The sequence below is a fragment of the Pan troglodytes genome, chromosome 10 (genome assembly GCF_028858775.2).
Source record: "Pan troglodytes isolate AG18354 chromosome 10, NHGRI_mPanTro3-v2.0_pri, whole genome shotgun sequence".
NCBI classification, from domain to species: domain Eukaryota; kingdom Metazoa; phylum Chordata; class Mammalia; order Primates; family Hominidae; genus Pan; species Pan troglodytes.
In genome coordinates this window covers 28,034,551-28,050,728 of record NC_072408.2, presented here as the reverse complement: position 1 = coordinate 28,050,728, position 16,178 = coordinate 28,034,551, and the positions used below count along the sequence as shown (strand labels likewise).

Sequence of the window (16,178 nt, the reverse complement as noted above, 5' to 3'; positions counted from 1 at the left end):
CAGCACTGTTTACTTGGAGATTTTCAAACTGGCTGCAACGTGACTTGTTGAGGCCACACACATATAAAAGAGGGAGGGAGCTGTATTCTTTACTCTGTGCCAGATTTTGCTCAGATACGAAAATAAAGCTACTGAAAACTGTAGAACAGAAGCTGTTGACACTTTTACCTCAAAGACTGGTAATAGGTCTTCAATAATCCAGACACATGTTGCAGTCCAGTTTATCTACAGCCAAGAGTGTATTTACAGGATAGCAATTAGCTGTGGTCTCTCCAGTCAAGGAACAGGATTAACCTAATTAGCCACTAATGTCACCAAATGCATGACCTGAAAAGGCAGGCAGGGGCTGCCCAAGCTGGAATAGCCAGCCACCAACAGTAGTTTAGAGTACCTCATACAGAGGAGGAGACTTATTTCAGTAGCATTTCAATTAAACACATACAGACACGTGCAAATATAAAAATGCAAATTTGAAATACAACACTTTCTTGTAGGTGATTTTGGGACTGAAACAGGGGACTGAAACTTCACACAACCACTGTTTTGTCCCCAGTGGATTCCTAGGGAGTATCTCAGTGCCTTGCACTCAATACTGTTTACTGAGTAAAGGAATCAATGAGTACAAACATGATCTTATGAAAGCAAAATCACTTATAAAGCTACATACATCTCTAATTCTCATTTGGTTTTAACTTCCCCATTGCAATTAAAAGTCTACCTTCATTTCCATGCATATCAACCAATATCCCCCAAAAAGAAAGTTGCATGAAAAAAGTTGCATGAAAAAAACAGAAAAGTTGCATGAAAAAAACAGAATTTCCACCGTGTCCCAGATTTTCCAAATAATCCTGCCATTCGGAAGCCTGTTCATAGCCCCAAAGTACTGAAAGGCCTTGCAAAATGCTCATAGGTGGAACAGCAGGAAGCATCTAGAGCCATCTCAGAGGGAGCCTTCTGCTTCCAGAAATAAATTCACACATTCACAGGTGCTTCCTGTTTTTTCAAACACCTTGCCCACCTTCTGCACACCAAGCGTGGATTCTGCAAAATGTGAGCCCAACAGGAAGCTGCCTGCAATTTCAGGTAGCTTTTCTGACTCTTAAAGAGATCTCAAGTATACTTTCAGAGAAATGCCAGCAAAAACTGTAGTCATTTGGGAAGGAATAAGCCTGGAAGAAAAAGATACAACGAACTAGCACAACAAGGGTGAGAACATTTTTCATGAAAATGCTGTTTGTAAATTACATTTTTAAACAAATAAATGTGTTTTCTTTAGGTTTTTAGCTCCTGTGGGTGGAATTAGGAGAACCAACTGTAAGTGGGTGGTGTTTGTCATATCTCTGCTGTGAGGGAGGAAGAAGGAGGAAGGCTAGGGTGGAGAGGAGGAAGGAGACCCGCATGGCTGGAATATCTCCACTGAGCTCAGGGGGATGAATTCCTCTGAGACTTCTTCTATTTCAGGAAGCTCACAAACCCTTCCTGAGATCTCAGAATAACCTTGAAATGAACATGTAGAACATCGATTAAGTTGTGAGAGTGTTCACAGTAAGCTTTGATTGAACTATTCTAGGGAATTTCTTCTTAACATGGTCACAGGTGGATGAGTTGGGAAGAAAATGCCATGGGCGCCGTACTCAGTTTTAAAATGAATTCAGAGAAGTTGTTCAAGGTGATGAGTGCCATGTCACATATCATAGGTCTTGGATAATTTAGGGTGATTTTTTAATTGTAATTAAAACTACTAATTGCATAATTACTGCTAACACTACTGGTTCAGTTCCAAGTATGTATTCTTACATTTGCTTTTGTTTTGTTCTGTATTTTCCCAGCCATATTGCCAAATTAAGTTAAATCATGTAAATAATTTTGCTGATTAAATTGACATCTTAATGTTCTTTTTTTCTGAAATGAAACTAAAAACAATATCTACAAAGTTAAGCTTTTCAACTTAACTGGTAAAAGGGCTGCATGGGAGAATGTTTCTCAGCTGAAATTCAAAGAAATGTCTTTAACCTACAATGGTCAGAACTGGTCCATATAAATCCTCTCTGAGCTCACCTTTAGCAGTGAATTAAGGGAACAAAGTTAAGAGCGATTAACTTTGTTTTGCTTGTAGTAACAAAAATAGAAACATCTGAACATCTTATATGACCAATAGAAGCTTTCTAATCCTTTTTTAAAGGAAACTTTATACACCTAAGGGTTTGAAATACATTAATACTTTTTTTTTTTTGAGATGGAGTCTCGCACTGTCGACCGGGCTGGAGTGCAGTAGCGCGATCTCGGCTCACTGCAACCTCCGCCTCCTGACTTCAAGTGATTCTCCGGCCTCAGCCTCCCAATGGCTGGGATTACAGGTGCCTGTCACCATGCCCAGCTAATTTTTTATATTTTTAGTAGAGATGGGGTTTCCCTATGTTGGCCAAGCTGGTCTCAAACTCCTGACCTCGTGATCCGCCCGCCTCGGCCTCTCAAAGTGCTGGGATTACAGGCATGAGCCACCGCTACATAAATAATTTTTTTTAAACTTTAAACTCTGTTCTACACAAGAAATTATTTATCTTCCACCTGCCCTATGTGGTGTGGTGAAGCACCATGTCACCATGTGCATATGGCTATTAAAGATCCAATATGCACATGGTATAGTTTCAAACAAGTTGCTGTCCAGAAAGAACCTGACATCCTCTCAGGACACACACATATCACAGTAAAATGATACCAGATAATGGCAAAGGAGGGATGGAGTCTAGACTTGGTTCTATTATTTACCAAGTATCTCTAGGTTTCCATTTTCTCATTAGCAAAAAGAGGAAATTGGATTATGTGTTCTGTAAAACTGCTCCTAGCTTTAAAGTGTATTGATTATTAGGTTTTAAGAAGACCTGAAATAAAAGATGGCACATGCTAAGTGGCAGATGAGCTGCTATAATGGTTCTGAAAAGGAAGCGACTGCATAGGGTTGGAGCATCTGGGAAAGCCCCCGTGGGGTTGAGAGGTGTAGCTGACTCTAGAAAATGGGCAGAACCTAAGAAGGTAGAGATGAGGGGGAGCAGTTCGCAGGGCACACTCAGGAGACCAGGGGATGCTCAACTGTGGCTAGATCCAGATAGACCCCCGATGCACATGTGAGTGCTAGAGAAAATCTTGTTTCTTGCCACCTTAATGAATGAGGATAATAAGATCACTTGTGGGAAAGTTTTAGTAGCTAAGACTGCTGATCCAATGGGCAAAGCATCTTCAAAGGAAAGCCAGCAAGATGGGCCATGTTAAACCCAGAAGTTTTGCCAAGGCTCTTTGGCTTCTCCGCACCAGGGAGGTCTCAGTCAGTACTTCGTACTGCAACTATGCCTTCACATGACTCCTCTCTTTTAAATAGCTGGAAGTCTCTTAAACAGGTTCAAAAAACAAGACTTCCTAATACAAAACCAAACAAATTCTGCCATCTCTTAGCTCTGTGACCTTGAAAAGTTTCTTTTAAATGAAATAGCTCGAGGATAGAGAAAATTATCTAGAATGAAATAATAAGTGCCCATATGCTTGTCATCCAGCTTTGTTACATGTTATTGCTCTTAGTTATTTTCTCATAGTTATTTCAGATTTTTCACAAGGAAAGAAAGGTTAAAGTTGACGCTAATTATGTACTACCTTTCAAGCCAATTCTCTTCCTCTCTCTCTCTTTCTCTTTCTCTCTGTCTCTGTATCCAGGAGTAAACACATTTTGAATTTGATGTTTATCTTCCCGTGATGTTTCTGTATTTATGCTCCATAGACACCTACAAATAATATTGAGTATTGTTTTGTGTCCCTAGATGTTATATGAATGGTATCATACTTTGCATTTCTTTTAATATCTTGCTTTGGTAATTCACCATTAAATTGTTGAGGTTTATCCATGTTGATACACATTATTTTCACTGCTACATAGTATTCCACTGAATCATTATTCCAAAATTTATCAATCTATTTTCTTGTTAGTGGACTCTTGGGTTGTTTAAAAGATCTTTCTATCTCGAATAATGTTGCAACATAGCCCTCTCACACGTTTCCTCCACATAGGTCAAAGCTTACCTAGGAGCCATTGGAGGACACATACACTGTTAGTTTTGGAAGGTATTATATAACTGCTCTGTCCTTTTCTAACAGTGACAGCTTCCAATTCTCTACATCCTTGCCCACGTGCAACATTTTAATCCTTTTCAATTTGATAGGTATACTATTTTAATGTACGTTTACATGCTATAAAAGCCTTTTATGCTCCATTGTACAGAATACTGAAGTAAAATCTTTATTTCTCTTGCTGCATAGCCCAGTCTAGTTCCTTTTAGGACTAATCTAATTCCTTTCAGTTTATGGTATTTTGGTTACCAAATTAGACACTGTTTTTCTTTGAGTAAATATATCTCAAAGCAAGTGTTGCCTTTGCACAGTAACAAAGAAAGGTAAATTGTTTGCAAAAGTAGAGATAATATCACTGTGCCAACTTTAAGGTTCAGAAAACATCCCTTGATTTCGTATCCCATTTTCTTTCCCTTTGGTCCTCCCACCAGTTGATAACCACCATGAACAGCCAAAATACTGCATGCAAAATTATATTTGTGATATTTGCAGCTTGACTTAAGAAAATGAAGTAGCCGAAAATCTGAGAAATATGTCCTCTTGTCACTTTCCTGTCCTTGAGCAGTGCTGAGGGATTTCAGACACAAACAGGTCCCCATTAGGCTCGAATCACTTTGATAAATCTCTGATAAGCATCAAGGTTCTGGGGCTTTTTACAGAAAAGAATTTCTTTTTCTTTATTTTTTAATTTCTGAATTTCATTGGGCAGATGAAAGTTCCTCTGTTTCTTTAGAAAATCACCCTCTGTTTTTTATGCAGTTCATGATGTACTTTCTTCTTTCACTCGGACAGGATTTAGAAGAGCAATCTGGCATTCATCTCAGTGAAAGCATCAAAATATCTAACTCTGTCAGATCATTAAATAGAACACTATATAGTTATAAAAAACACATCCTAAACCATTTATAAAAGGTCATTGAGGAATATTAAGTGATCTGAAAAATGTTCATGAGATAAAGCTCAGTCAGTGGAAATAAACTATATGTATATATGCATATCAAAAACAGTTCCATCTCTATCTTTCAATCTATTTATCATCAATCTATCTAGATAAAACAAATATACCAAAATACTAACAGTGAATATCTTCCAGTGAAGAGATCATGAATTATTAAACACTTAAAAATATATTTCTGATTTTCCAATAGTTCTACCATGAACATATATTATTTTTATGACCTAAAATGATTAAAACAAAAGGCACTTATTAATAAAAAAGATAATGTAACAAAGTTCTAAGAAGACATAGTCTTATAGTATGGAGGCTTGATAAAGAAATTTAATATATTCAGTTACTTTTCTTTGGACTTTCCTTTTATTTTTCTTTTTGCAAACTCTTTCTGAGTTGAACATAGGTTTGGGAAAATAACAGAATTGTAACTTTCCACATATATTTCTTAAACATATGTTTAGTAAATTTAGACATGTACAAGCATGTCTAAATGGTAGCCTGCTGTGGTTTATTTGCATAAAGGGCAGAGGGTCTCAGTAATAACAAGTTATTATTTTCTTAAGGTTGATGGTTAGTACCATCATGTTCCCCCAAAAACCCCACTCATTGTGGCATGGGGAATAATTTAACCTTCCAAGCATTGGGAGGCATGTCAGTAGAGGAAGGCAGTCATCATCACAGGAGAGTTGTTGTACACAGGTTGAATTGGGGTTGTCCTTTGGCTAAAGAACTCAGTTGCACCTTCATACAGTGACAACAAGCTTCCTGCCCCTCCTTCAGAGAAGAGCCATGGCCCTCAGTAGAGGGAGCTATAACAGAGAATGAGTTAAATGAATGCTTTATTAACCAGTGTTGGTTCAAATCAATAAGTCACAGAATGCCCAGTTTCATTCATATCCATCAACGCATCGTTATATCCATATGGAGGTACAGAAAGGAAGGACAGTAGGTGGATGATGTTGTGGGGATCTCCTACCCCTCCTGAGTTCCTATTACATCTATTATAATCACAATCCTACACTTATTTCTTGAGTAAACAAATACGGAGATTTTTTAAATATGCTGCTTTATCCTAACTTGGTAAAACCCCTATATACAATTACCTAAAACTAGGGGGAGAATTTAAATACAGCTTTCAAAGCAATTTAGCAATTGTGTATGAAATGGACACACAATATGTCTGCCGCTATTCTAAACATTGTAAGGCTGAAGAAATAAGACACTCCTCCAAAAAGAACATCTAGGGAACTTATCTGGATGATGAAATAGATGTACATGAAGCACACAAACAACATTACATGTTCTAGGAGGTGCAGTAAGATGAAGCATCATAAGTGATGAAAGTGATCCACTGCAGATTTAAAGTATGGACCCTGGAATTGGCTTCCCTGAATTCCAATCTCAGTTCATTTTATTATTGGCTGTGTTTAAAGAAACTTAGGCAAGTTACCTAACCTCTTTATGCCTCAGTTTCCTCATCCAGAAAGTAGTGAAACTAATATGTTTCATAAATTGTATATAATATGCTTACAAGAGTGTCTTAATACACAGATGAAGCTCAATAAACAATTACTTTTATTACTATCAAATGTCAAGAAAACTAGTTTAGAGACTACATATGATACTTAGAAAATCTTTATTGCCAGGGTTGGACCAGGCTTTTGAGAGAAAGTGCCTTTTAGAAATGGCAGGGTGGGCTGAGAGTGGTGGCTCACGTCTGTAATCCCAGCACTTTGGGAGGCCAAGGTGGGAGATCATGAGGTCAAGAGATCGAGACCATCCTGGCCAACATGGTGAAACCCTGTCTCTAAAAAAATACAAAAACTAGCTGGGCATGGTGGCGCGTGCCTATAGTCCCAGCTACTCAGGAGGCTGAGGCAGGAGAATCGCTTGAACCCAGGAAGCGGAGGCTGCAGTGAGCTGAGATTGTGCCACTGCACTCCAGCCTGGTGACAGAGTGAGACTCCATTTCAAAAAAAAAAGGGCCGCGCACTGTGGCTCACGCCTGTAATCTTAGAACTTTGGGAGGCCGAGGCAGGCAGATTACGAGGTCAGGAGATCGAGACCATCCTGAATAACATGGTGAAACCCTGTCTCTCCTAAAAATACAAAAAATTAGCCAGGCATGGTGTCACGTGCCTGTATTCCCAGCTATTCGGAAGGCTGAGTCAGGAGAATCACTTGAACCTGGGAGGCAGAGGTTGCAGTGAGCCAAGATTGCGCCACTGCACTCCAGCCTGGGTGACAGAGTGAGACTCGGTCTCCAAAAAAAAAAAAAAAAAAAAGAAAAGAAAAGAAATGGCAGGGTGAGATATTCAAATAAAACTTTCAGTTTGCCTTTTACAAAAGACTGAGGATTATTTATCCCAACAAATGCAAAATGATTTCCATAAAGAGTAGAAAATATAAGTGGTAGGAAGAAATATATCAGCTGATTATTTTCTTTAAAACAAGAATCTCAGATCACTCATTTGACATTTCTCTTCAGAGTTTGAAAAGTTCATGACAGCTCACAGCTGATGATGGTGGCAATCTTAAGGATACAGAAAGCTCATTCCTCATGCAGGGAAGAAGAAAATATTCTAAAGAAGAGATAAGCATATTCCATGAAATCAAAAAAGGTAGGAAAACAATATTTATTCATTAACTCCTTCACTCACTCAATGAACATATATTTAGTGCCTACTATGTGTTAGGCATGGTACCAGAATCTGGAATCCAAAATTTAAAAAGTCTCTGTCCTGAAGAGTTTACAAGACAGGGCAGTAAGTAAGTGATCAAAATACCGTATGATAGCAATTAGTACAAGGCATGGAGCTGAGCCTGGATAGTAAAGCAGAGGCCATGTGAATGAGTTTTGTCTTTATTCTGATACAAATGTGAATCCATTGAAAGATTTAAACAAAGAGAATGCCATCTAACTAGTTTCATTCTTAAAAGATCATACTTGTTGTATAGTGAGAACAAATTGAATGGTGAATCAGAGCTGAGATTTTGTTATTTTTATAACTACAAAATCTTGTATAGTTTTCTATGCCTATAAAGTACAATGAGTTCACACTCTCTTAAATCTATGTAGCTGTGTGTCCCTCCATGCTATTATTCATCTAGCAGTCTGCCTTCTGCTCCCACTCATTTCCCTACAATGAATAACAGAACTGCAAGTAGACAAAGAAGGATGGAGAATGAACTTGGTTTCTCTCTTTCAAATGGAAGCTAGCAGAAAAGCTCAGGAACTCACACCTTGAGGAGAGGGTAATATGCAGTGGTTAATAACATAGGATATTGATTTAAAAACCAGTGTTGTCCATTGCTCATTCTATGACCTTAGGCAAACTTGTCAATATTTCTGCTCTTAATATCTTTACTTTATGATGGTAATAAAGTTATTTCTATCTTTTATTTGTCAGACTCAGCTAACTACTATAAGAAATAAATCAAATCTCAGAGGCTTAACACAATAAAAATGTATTTCTGGTTCAAGTTAAGAAAAGGCATTAACTAAAACAATAAGATAAGTTATTATAATATAAAATAGCAGGATAAAAACATTACATAGATAACTTACTATTTTATATACATAAACAATGATTATTTAGGAGATGTAATAACAGAAAAACCCTCATTTATAATAACAACAAAGAACATGAAACACTTAAATAAACTTAAAAGGAAATGTGCAAAAACTGTATGAGGAAAGCATTTCTGAAAGACATAAAACACTGAAGAAGAGCCAAGAAAACACTTAAAAAGAAAAACTAGGAGGAAGAACTAGCCCTATCACACATTAAAACATACTATAAAGTCTTCATAATTAAGAGTGTGGGATGCAGGTGCATGACTAGGCAAATGAACTGATAGAATAAATTAGAATGCCCAGAAATCGACTCAAGTACATATGGAAATTTAGTATATGATAAGTGACATCACAAAATTGCTGGGGCAAGAAAATTTTAATAGATGGTTCTGGGACAACTGGATAGCTATTGGGAATGAAATAAGTTTAGATCCATATCTCACACCATATACAAGCATAAAGACCCAATGAAAAAGAGATATAATATAAATGTAAAACACAAAAAAATTTTTTTAAATAGCAGAAGAAAACATGGGTGAATTTCTATTTAACGTTGGTATAGGGAAAGATTTTCTAACCATGACTCAAAATCCAGAGGCAATTAAAAAAAAAAGATTGACGAGTGGCCACATAAAAATAAAAATTTTAATGCATGGCAAAAACACCATAAACAAAGTCAAACAACAAACAAACTTTAAAAAAATGCTTGCAACATTAATCTTTCTATAATAAAGTATATATTCTGCTAATATATTAAAAACTCCTAAAATTGAAAGAGAAGGGATTTTTAAAAAATATTGAACTAGATAAAGAAACAAGAGTAGACAATTCACAAAAAGATATATAAAAAACCTTGTAAGATAGCAAAAAATGTTTAATATTCATAACTAGTGAAATACAAATTAAAACTTTATAGGAATATTATTTTTCACCTATCAGATTGGCAAAAAAATTAAAAATATGGCAGTCATCTGTAGGGAAAGAGATACCCTCACACATTGCTGGTGACAATGTCAAGTGGTACAAGCTTTATAGAGGGAAATTTGGTAATGCCTAAGAAACTACACATACACTTATTTTTTAATTCAGCAATTCCACTTCTAGGAATTTACCCAGAAGATACACCTCCGATAAGGCAAAAATATATTTGCACAGGGTTATTAATTGTGACATTGTTGTTACTGCAAAATATTGGAAACAATGTAAATATCTGAACACAAGAGAGTAGTTAAATTGTGTACCTCTACAGGCTCTAAGAGAAAATAAAATAGAAAAGGATTCCTGTGAACCTATTTGGATTGTTTTTCAGAACACAATCCAAATAGGTTTTTCTTAAGTGAAAAAGAAAAAAGACAAAGTGCAAAAGAATATCTATTATGTGTCAACTTCTATGAAAGAGAGACCAAAAAAAAAAAAAAAAAGGAAAAAGAAAAAGAAAGAAAACCACAAAAAGGTTAACCCAGGAACTAAGATTGCTTATATACAGGGATAACAGGAAGGAGTTGGGGTGCAAGGGATGATGGGGGTGGGAAAGGAACACTTCTCTGAGTATAACTCTTTCTACAGTTCTGACTTTTAGAAACCATGGTAATGTTTCATTACCAAAAATATAAATAAATGACTAAAATCAAGCAGGGTGAAGGGAGAACCCAAAATTCAATACAAACAATAACAAATGAGCCTAACTCAATTACAAACCACACTGAAGGGGATGAGGAAGAAAAGAATGAACTGAAGACAACTTTGAAACCCAATGTATTATTATATACATGTATTATTAATACAATGTACATATTATATACTCTAAGACCAAAGACCAACAGGAATGTACACAAACATTGTACACTAGTTTGCAAGCTCCCCAGCCCCAAAGAGGCATTGGTTAGTAATTATAAACCCAGTTAATGTTTATTTTAGGATTGTGCAAATAAGTAAATAATATTTGGATAACAAGAGGGAGATTTCTTACTTTTAGAGAAATGAGTTACTAGTAAGGAAAGGAGGAAGGCTAGAATTAACACTGTAATACTGGACTGAAATCAAATGTATTGGTATGAACTGATGGTGATAGATAGATGATAGATAATAGATAATAGATAAGATAGATAGATAGATATAAATAGGAATCAAATGTATGAACTCGTGGTGATAGATAAATGATAGATAGATAATAGATGATACAGAGATAGAGACTTAGATTATGTGTATGTACACATGTTTATTATAAACAGATTTTTATCTAGCTTTGTCTGATGAGAGGGCCTAAAAGTAATGACACCAGTAGCAATGAACACAAAGAGCACCTAGATCTTGCTTTCTAGATGACATTATTTAATAAAAGAAACCAAGGATCCTTGAGAAATGACTGAGCTCATGGCTGGGGCAGGGAAAGTACTGTGTAAGATTATCCTGGAACATCTCGTGCCAGAAAGAAAAGAAGCAGTAAGAACAAAATGGTGGACACATGTTGAAAGGACACAGAAGCCAACTTGAAGGGGCCCCCAGTGGTCAATTGTGAGCCAATTTGAAGAACAAAGTAAATTATGGTAATAATGGAGTATAGCATATAGAATAAAATAAGTATTCATGACTGCATACTGATATACTTCAATAATGAAATAACTAGCAAATGGGAGAGAAGGGAAAGCTCTTCTTTACAGTAGAATTATAATTAACGAGTGTCAAATAAATTATTAAAGTAAAAAAAATCACTAGTTGGCGATGAGTGGGGCAATATATAAGAAACAGGATATTTACATAGTCCTAAAGTCTCTCTCTACGAAGTCCTTATTAAATACAAAAGTAAAAACAGTTCCTTTACAGTGGAGCAGTCTGGCAGACACTACCTTAACCAAGTGTTGAAGGCTAACATCACCAATAATAAGAAGTATTCAACAAAAAGGACCCATGATATATGTACTGAGAAGCCCACAATATCGCTTCTGTGGTAGTCTTACTAAATATGTATAAGCTGAATTTAATCATTATTACCTTAATCATGATCTGGATCTTGGCTATAAAATAGGCATTAATGTGATAATTGGCAAATGTTGAATAAGGTCTGGGGTTAGTTAATAGCATAATATCAATGTTAGTTTCTTGATTTTGAAAATTATACTGTGGTAAAGTAAAATATTAACACTGGGAGAAGTTTGGTAAAATGTATATGGGAGTTCTGTGTACTGGCAACTTTTTTTAGTCTGAAATTATTTCAAAATAAAAAGGTAATAAAAATATTAAAAAGAAAGAAAAGGTATTTAAAAACATTTCTACCTATGATTACAAAACTTCATTTTAAAAGAGATGACTTAACACCCTCTCAAAATATATTTTCTTCTCAAAATAAAAATGTTGGCCACATGCAGTGACTCATGCCTGTAATCTCAGCATTTTGGGAGGCTAAGGTCAGAGGATGGAGAATAGCTTGAGGCCAGGAGTTCAAGACCAGCCTGGACAACATAGTGAGACCCTATCTCTATAGAAATAAAAATAAAAAACTAACCAGGCATCGTGGTGCACACCTGTAAGTCCCAGATTTGAGAAGGCTGAGATGGGTGGATTGCTTGAGCCCAGGAGTTTCAGACTGCAGTGAGCTGTGATTGCACTAACGCACTCCAGACTAGGCCACAGAACAAGGCCTTGTCTCTTAAAAAAAAAAAGTTAAATACATTCTTAAAAAATACACATGGAAAAACATATTCATTCCATAAATTCTCCCCCAGATCAATATGTTCCTTTGCTCTGACCCATTGTTTTATTTTTTTTCTGCTATTGTTCATATTTTCAGAGGATATGACCTGGGTAATGAAGTAATTTTTTTATAAATTAATCCTAGTTATAATTTTACCTCAGTGAATTTGAGCATCTTAGAGTCGAATTTTATGTACAGATACATGTTTTTCTAGATTTAGGGAACTTCATTTCTATTCAAAAAGCCTAGGTATAAAGGCCTGGCATCCTTACTCTATAAAGGATAGGCCTATTTTATAGACCACAAGACTCATCACTACTCAATAGTTACCTCACACTCCTAGTGTCAAACCAGAGCACACACATACACACACATATATACTTGCACATACATACACACACACATATAATGTATATATATGTGTGTGTATATATACATTTTCAATAACTTGCTAATCATGATGAATGCTGTCTTAACTTTTTTTTCAAACAAAAGTCCTCACATACTTGTTACTGAACCAACGTAGTGCAGGGCACAGAAACAAAGATAAAACATTTTTTCATTAAAACATGTCCCACAGTACAGACAGTGGCAACGTTTCCAAGTTGATATGGTAAGATGCCAGTGACCCCAGTACAGCATGAATCTGAGTGCCATCTCATGTGCAAGTCCTTACAGACTCAGCTGAGTCTTCTCCAATGTCTCCTCTTGGAGTCGTAGGTGCTCTTATTACCAGTTTTCATCTGATTCCACTAGGGAATGGGATGATTTTGCTTTTGTTTCTTGGCCAGAAATCGCTTGATACTGAAAACCTTGCGAGCAGACATAGTGAGGAATGGAGTCAACCGCATACACCACAATGGCAGAGAAAGGGAGAGACCCGTCTTGTTTTATTTTAATGAAATATTTTGCTTTGGAGAATTCAAAGAAAAATATAGGAGGTCACCTGATTTTACCACCAGAGGGCATAAGACATTAAGAAGTAGGGCAAACAATGTCCACTTGCTCGTGAGATTCTCTGATTTCATGGTTTGAAATCTCTAGGTGGCTATTTCAAAAAATGAACTCAAACCCTAACCTGAACCAGAACACAGACCTAAAAACAAAGGTTTAATATTCTGCTACTGAAACATACCAGGAGGGAAAGCAGTTCACAGCATGCACTGAGGGCCACAGACAAATAAGCTACCTGCAAATGAGGATAGGAAAAGGTTAGGATGGAAAAGCTATCTTTTTAAAATCCTCAACCCTGTTCTCAAAAATGTAATTTATTTACATGTGTTAATTATATTATTGATTTAGGTTAAACATTGAAATAAGTTGGCAGTGTTAAATTTGATGTTTCCTCTCCTGGTAATGTTTGAGAAAAATATTACCTGGTTAATGCAATCTTTATCTAGCAAAACGGGGGTGAGCTGGTCTAGAATCAATGAGACCAAGGTCTTGAGTTCAAATTGTGCGTGAGTCAGTGAACCTCTCTCTAAAACAGGGCCAAGCCCTCCTCCTAAACCAGCAAATGCACATGGTGGGTCATGGGGGGAGTGGTGAGAGAGCACACATGTGCATAGCACACACCCAGCACTGCCCTGGAGAACTCAAAATCAAACTGCACATTCTGTTGATGTTGTGTCAACAGACTCTCCCCATAAATAGTATTTGGCTCTCAGAGTCAGATAATTTCAATTTCTCCTATTCCTCTCACCACCCTCCCCTCAACTCCCACCTTTTACATTTCTATGTTCTTCCCCACGTAAGCCCCTTACCCTTTTAAAAATCTTTGATAGGGTGCATACATGGAAAAGGGGGTGGATTACTTATTTTAATGATTTAAAAATTATTTTAATTCTGCCAATAGTTTTCCAAAGTAGAAGCAACTTGGATGGGCAGGAGATTTTAATCTTAGACATAGACCCAACTGGTCTATCTCTATTCTCTGCATGAGATGGCACCTTACCCATTACAAGGATATCGTTTCCCGCCTGCTCCCTTGCTTAAAAATCTCTGGAGCTCATTCATAGATGAGGACTTTTGAGGAAAACTGCATCTTATTTGGAATTAACATGATATTACTATATCCAAAGGAGCCTTCCTGGGTTTGAGGATAATCATGACTGATGCTGCATTTGTGCAGCAGAAAGTAGCAGTGAGCCACATGCTGTCATGTGCTGCATTCAAGTCTCTCTAAGTAGGTAAAAGTAAACTGGAGAACTGAGATAATCATCTTGACAATTTAGTCAAAATACTCTATATTTATTCTAGATATAAGGACTAAGGGTGTGTGTTATTTAGTATGTTGCTTTACACTTCTAAAATACTTGAGATAATTGCAATGTTTCTTTTACTTTTTAATAATAGTACTAGATATAATTGCGTTACATAAATGTTCTGTTATCTTAAAATTGCTAGAGTCCATTTCTGACTAAAATATCTCATTATTTCATTTCTACTTCCTCACCTCTAGCTTTTTAATCAGTCTTTTATTGTCAGATTTCATTTTCCTCTTTAGAAATGGGTGAGGTGGAGCCCCAGTTTTTAACGGGTATATGAAAACCATCTTTTGAATCTTCCTATCCAGGCTGTTCTTATTGTTGTGATACCTTTGGGAACACAAATGGAGTTGAGTGAGTCCCAGAGGAAAAGCCTACCTAGAACCTACTCAACCTGAGTTCATAGTTCATAGAAGCTAATCATATTCCCTTTTTTTTTTTTTTTTTTGCATTGAGCACCTGATTAACCTCCATGAGTCCACACTAGAAGTGACACTGAGAAAGAGCACATCTTCTCATCTCCCATGTGTCCCTCAAGGGTCCCTCATCACCTTCCCTTCCTGAAGTCAGGTCAGATGGATTTCCTCCTTTCCCAAGCTTGAATGCCTCCCTTGCACTAAAGCTTACAGAATCCGTATTAGGCCGGGCGTGGTGGCTCATGCCTGTAATCCCAGCACTTTGGGAGGCCGAGGCGGGCGGATCACGAGGTCAGGAGATGGACACCATCCTGGCTAACACGGCAAAACCCCGTCTCTACTAAAAAAATTAGTCGGGCATGGTAGCGGGTGTCTGTAGTCCTAGCTACTCGGGAGGCTGAGGCAGGAGAATGACGTGAACCTGGGAGGCGGAGCTTGCAGTGAACCGAGATCGCCCCACTGCACTCCAGCCTGGGTGAAAGTGAGACTCTGTCTCCAAAAAAAAAAAAAAAAGAATCCGTATTAATTTGGCCACTATCCGAGGCTATGTTGGTTTGTATGTGGCAACAGTTTGTAAGCTTTGCTGACATTCAAAAACAGGACGCTTGGGTATACTGGAAAAAGCCCTGCCCTAGGGATATGGATTGCAGTTGAAGCCATGCCCCCTCACACCTGAGTGGGCTTGGGTATGCACCTGGGGTAGTAGGGATAAAAACTTCAAATACTACTTCAAATATTTGAAGAAAATGCAGCTTCTCTGTTTTCTGTCATAGATCTACTCTTCCTCATAAACATCTACCTCACTGGGTACCAATGCATGGACAGCACTCTTTTATACTTGTCAATATTCAGTACTAAAGTCTCTTGTCTTTTAAATGGGCTCCCCCATGATGCATTTACTTTTGCATCTTCCCAGCTTCCTCTCTCTCCCCAGAGGATCTTCCAAGCTTCCTCTGGATCTTCCCAGATTCCTCTCTTCCCAATGCTGGATCTTCCCAGCTTGCTCTCTCTCCCCAGAGGCTGGGGCTGATATAATCGTGTGGTAGCAAGGGAAAGGCATGTCAGAGCCCTCTGGATCCTCCGTGCATGGCCTGGTCCCCTCCCAGCTGATGTGTCACTCAGTCCACATGGGTCTTTGGAACATTTTTCTGGCACACCC

At 37.3% G+C, this 16,178-nt stretch overlaps 1 protein-coding gene and 1 long non-coding RNA gene across 5 annotated transcripts in view; one reads left to right on the top strand and one right to left on the bottom strand.

Moving 5' to 3' along the window:
* The window catches only part of LOC112204985 (solute carrier organic anion transporter family member 1B3-like), a 112,462-nt gene that overhangs the window by 7,647 nt on the left and 88,637 nt on the right, over nucleotides 1–16,178 (bottom strand). Inside the window, exon 13 of one of the 2 annotated variants that reach the window (XM_054663107.2) lies at nucleotides 13,501–13,525. The exons of the other annotated variant lie outside the window; for it this stretch is intronic. Coding sequence (XP_054519082.2) covers nucleotides 13,522–13,525 — 4 coding nt within the window. The 3' untranslated portion in view covers nucleotides 13,501–13,521. Of the gene's footprint in view, nucleotides 1–13,500; nucleotides 13,526–16,178 lie in introns of those variants that run through there. 2 annotated transcript variants of the gene reach the window in all.
* LOC104001494 (uncharacterized) overlaps nucleotides 1–16,178 on the top strand; it is a 213,941-nt gene that overhangs the window by 168,579 nt on the left and 29,184 nt on the right. The window contains exons 1-2 of one of the 3 annotated variants that reach the window (XR_673307.5): nucleotides 628–1,206; nucleotides 7,557–7,689. The exons of the other annotated variants lie outside the window; for them this stretch is intronic. This is a non-coding gene — a long non-coding RNA (uncharacterized LOC104001494). Of the gene's footprint in view, nucleotides 1–627; nucleotides 1,207–7,556; nucleotides 7,690–16,178 lie in introns of those variants that run through there. 3 annotated transcript variants of the gene reach the window in all.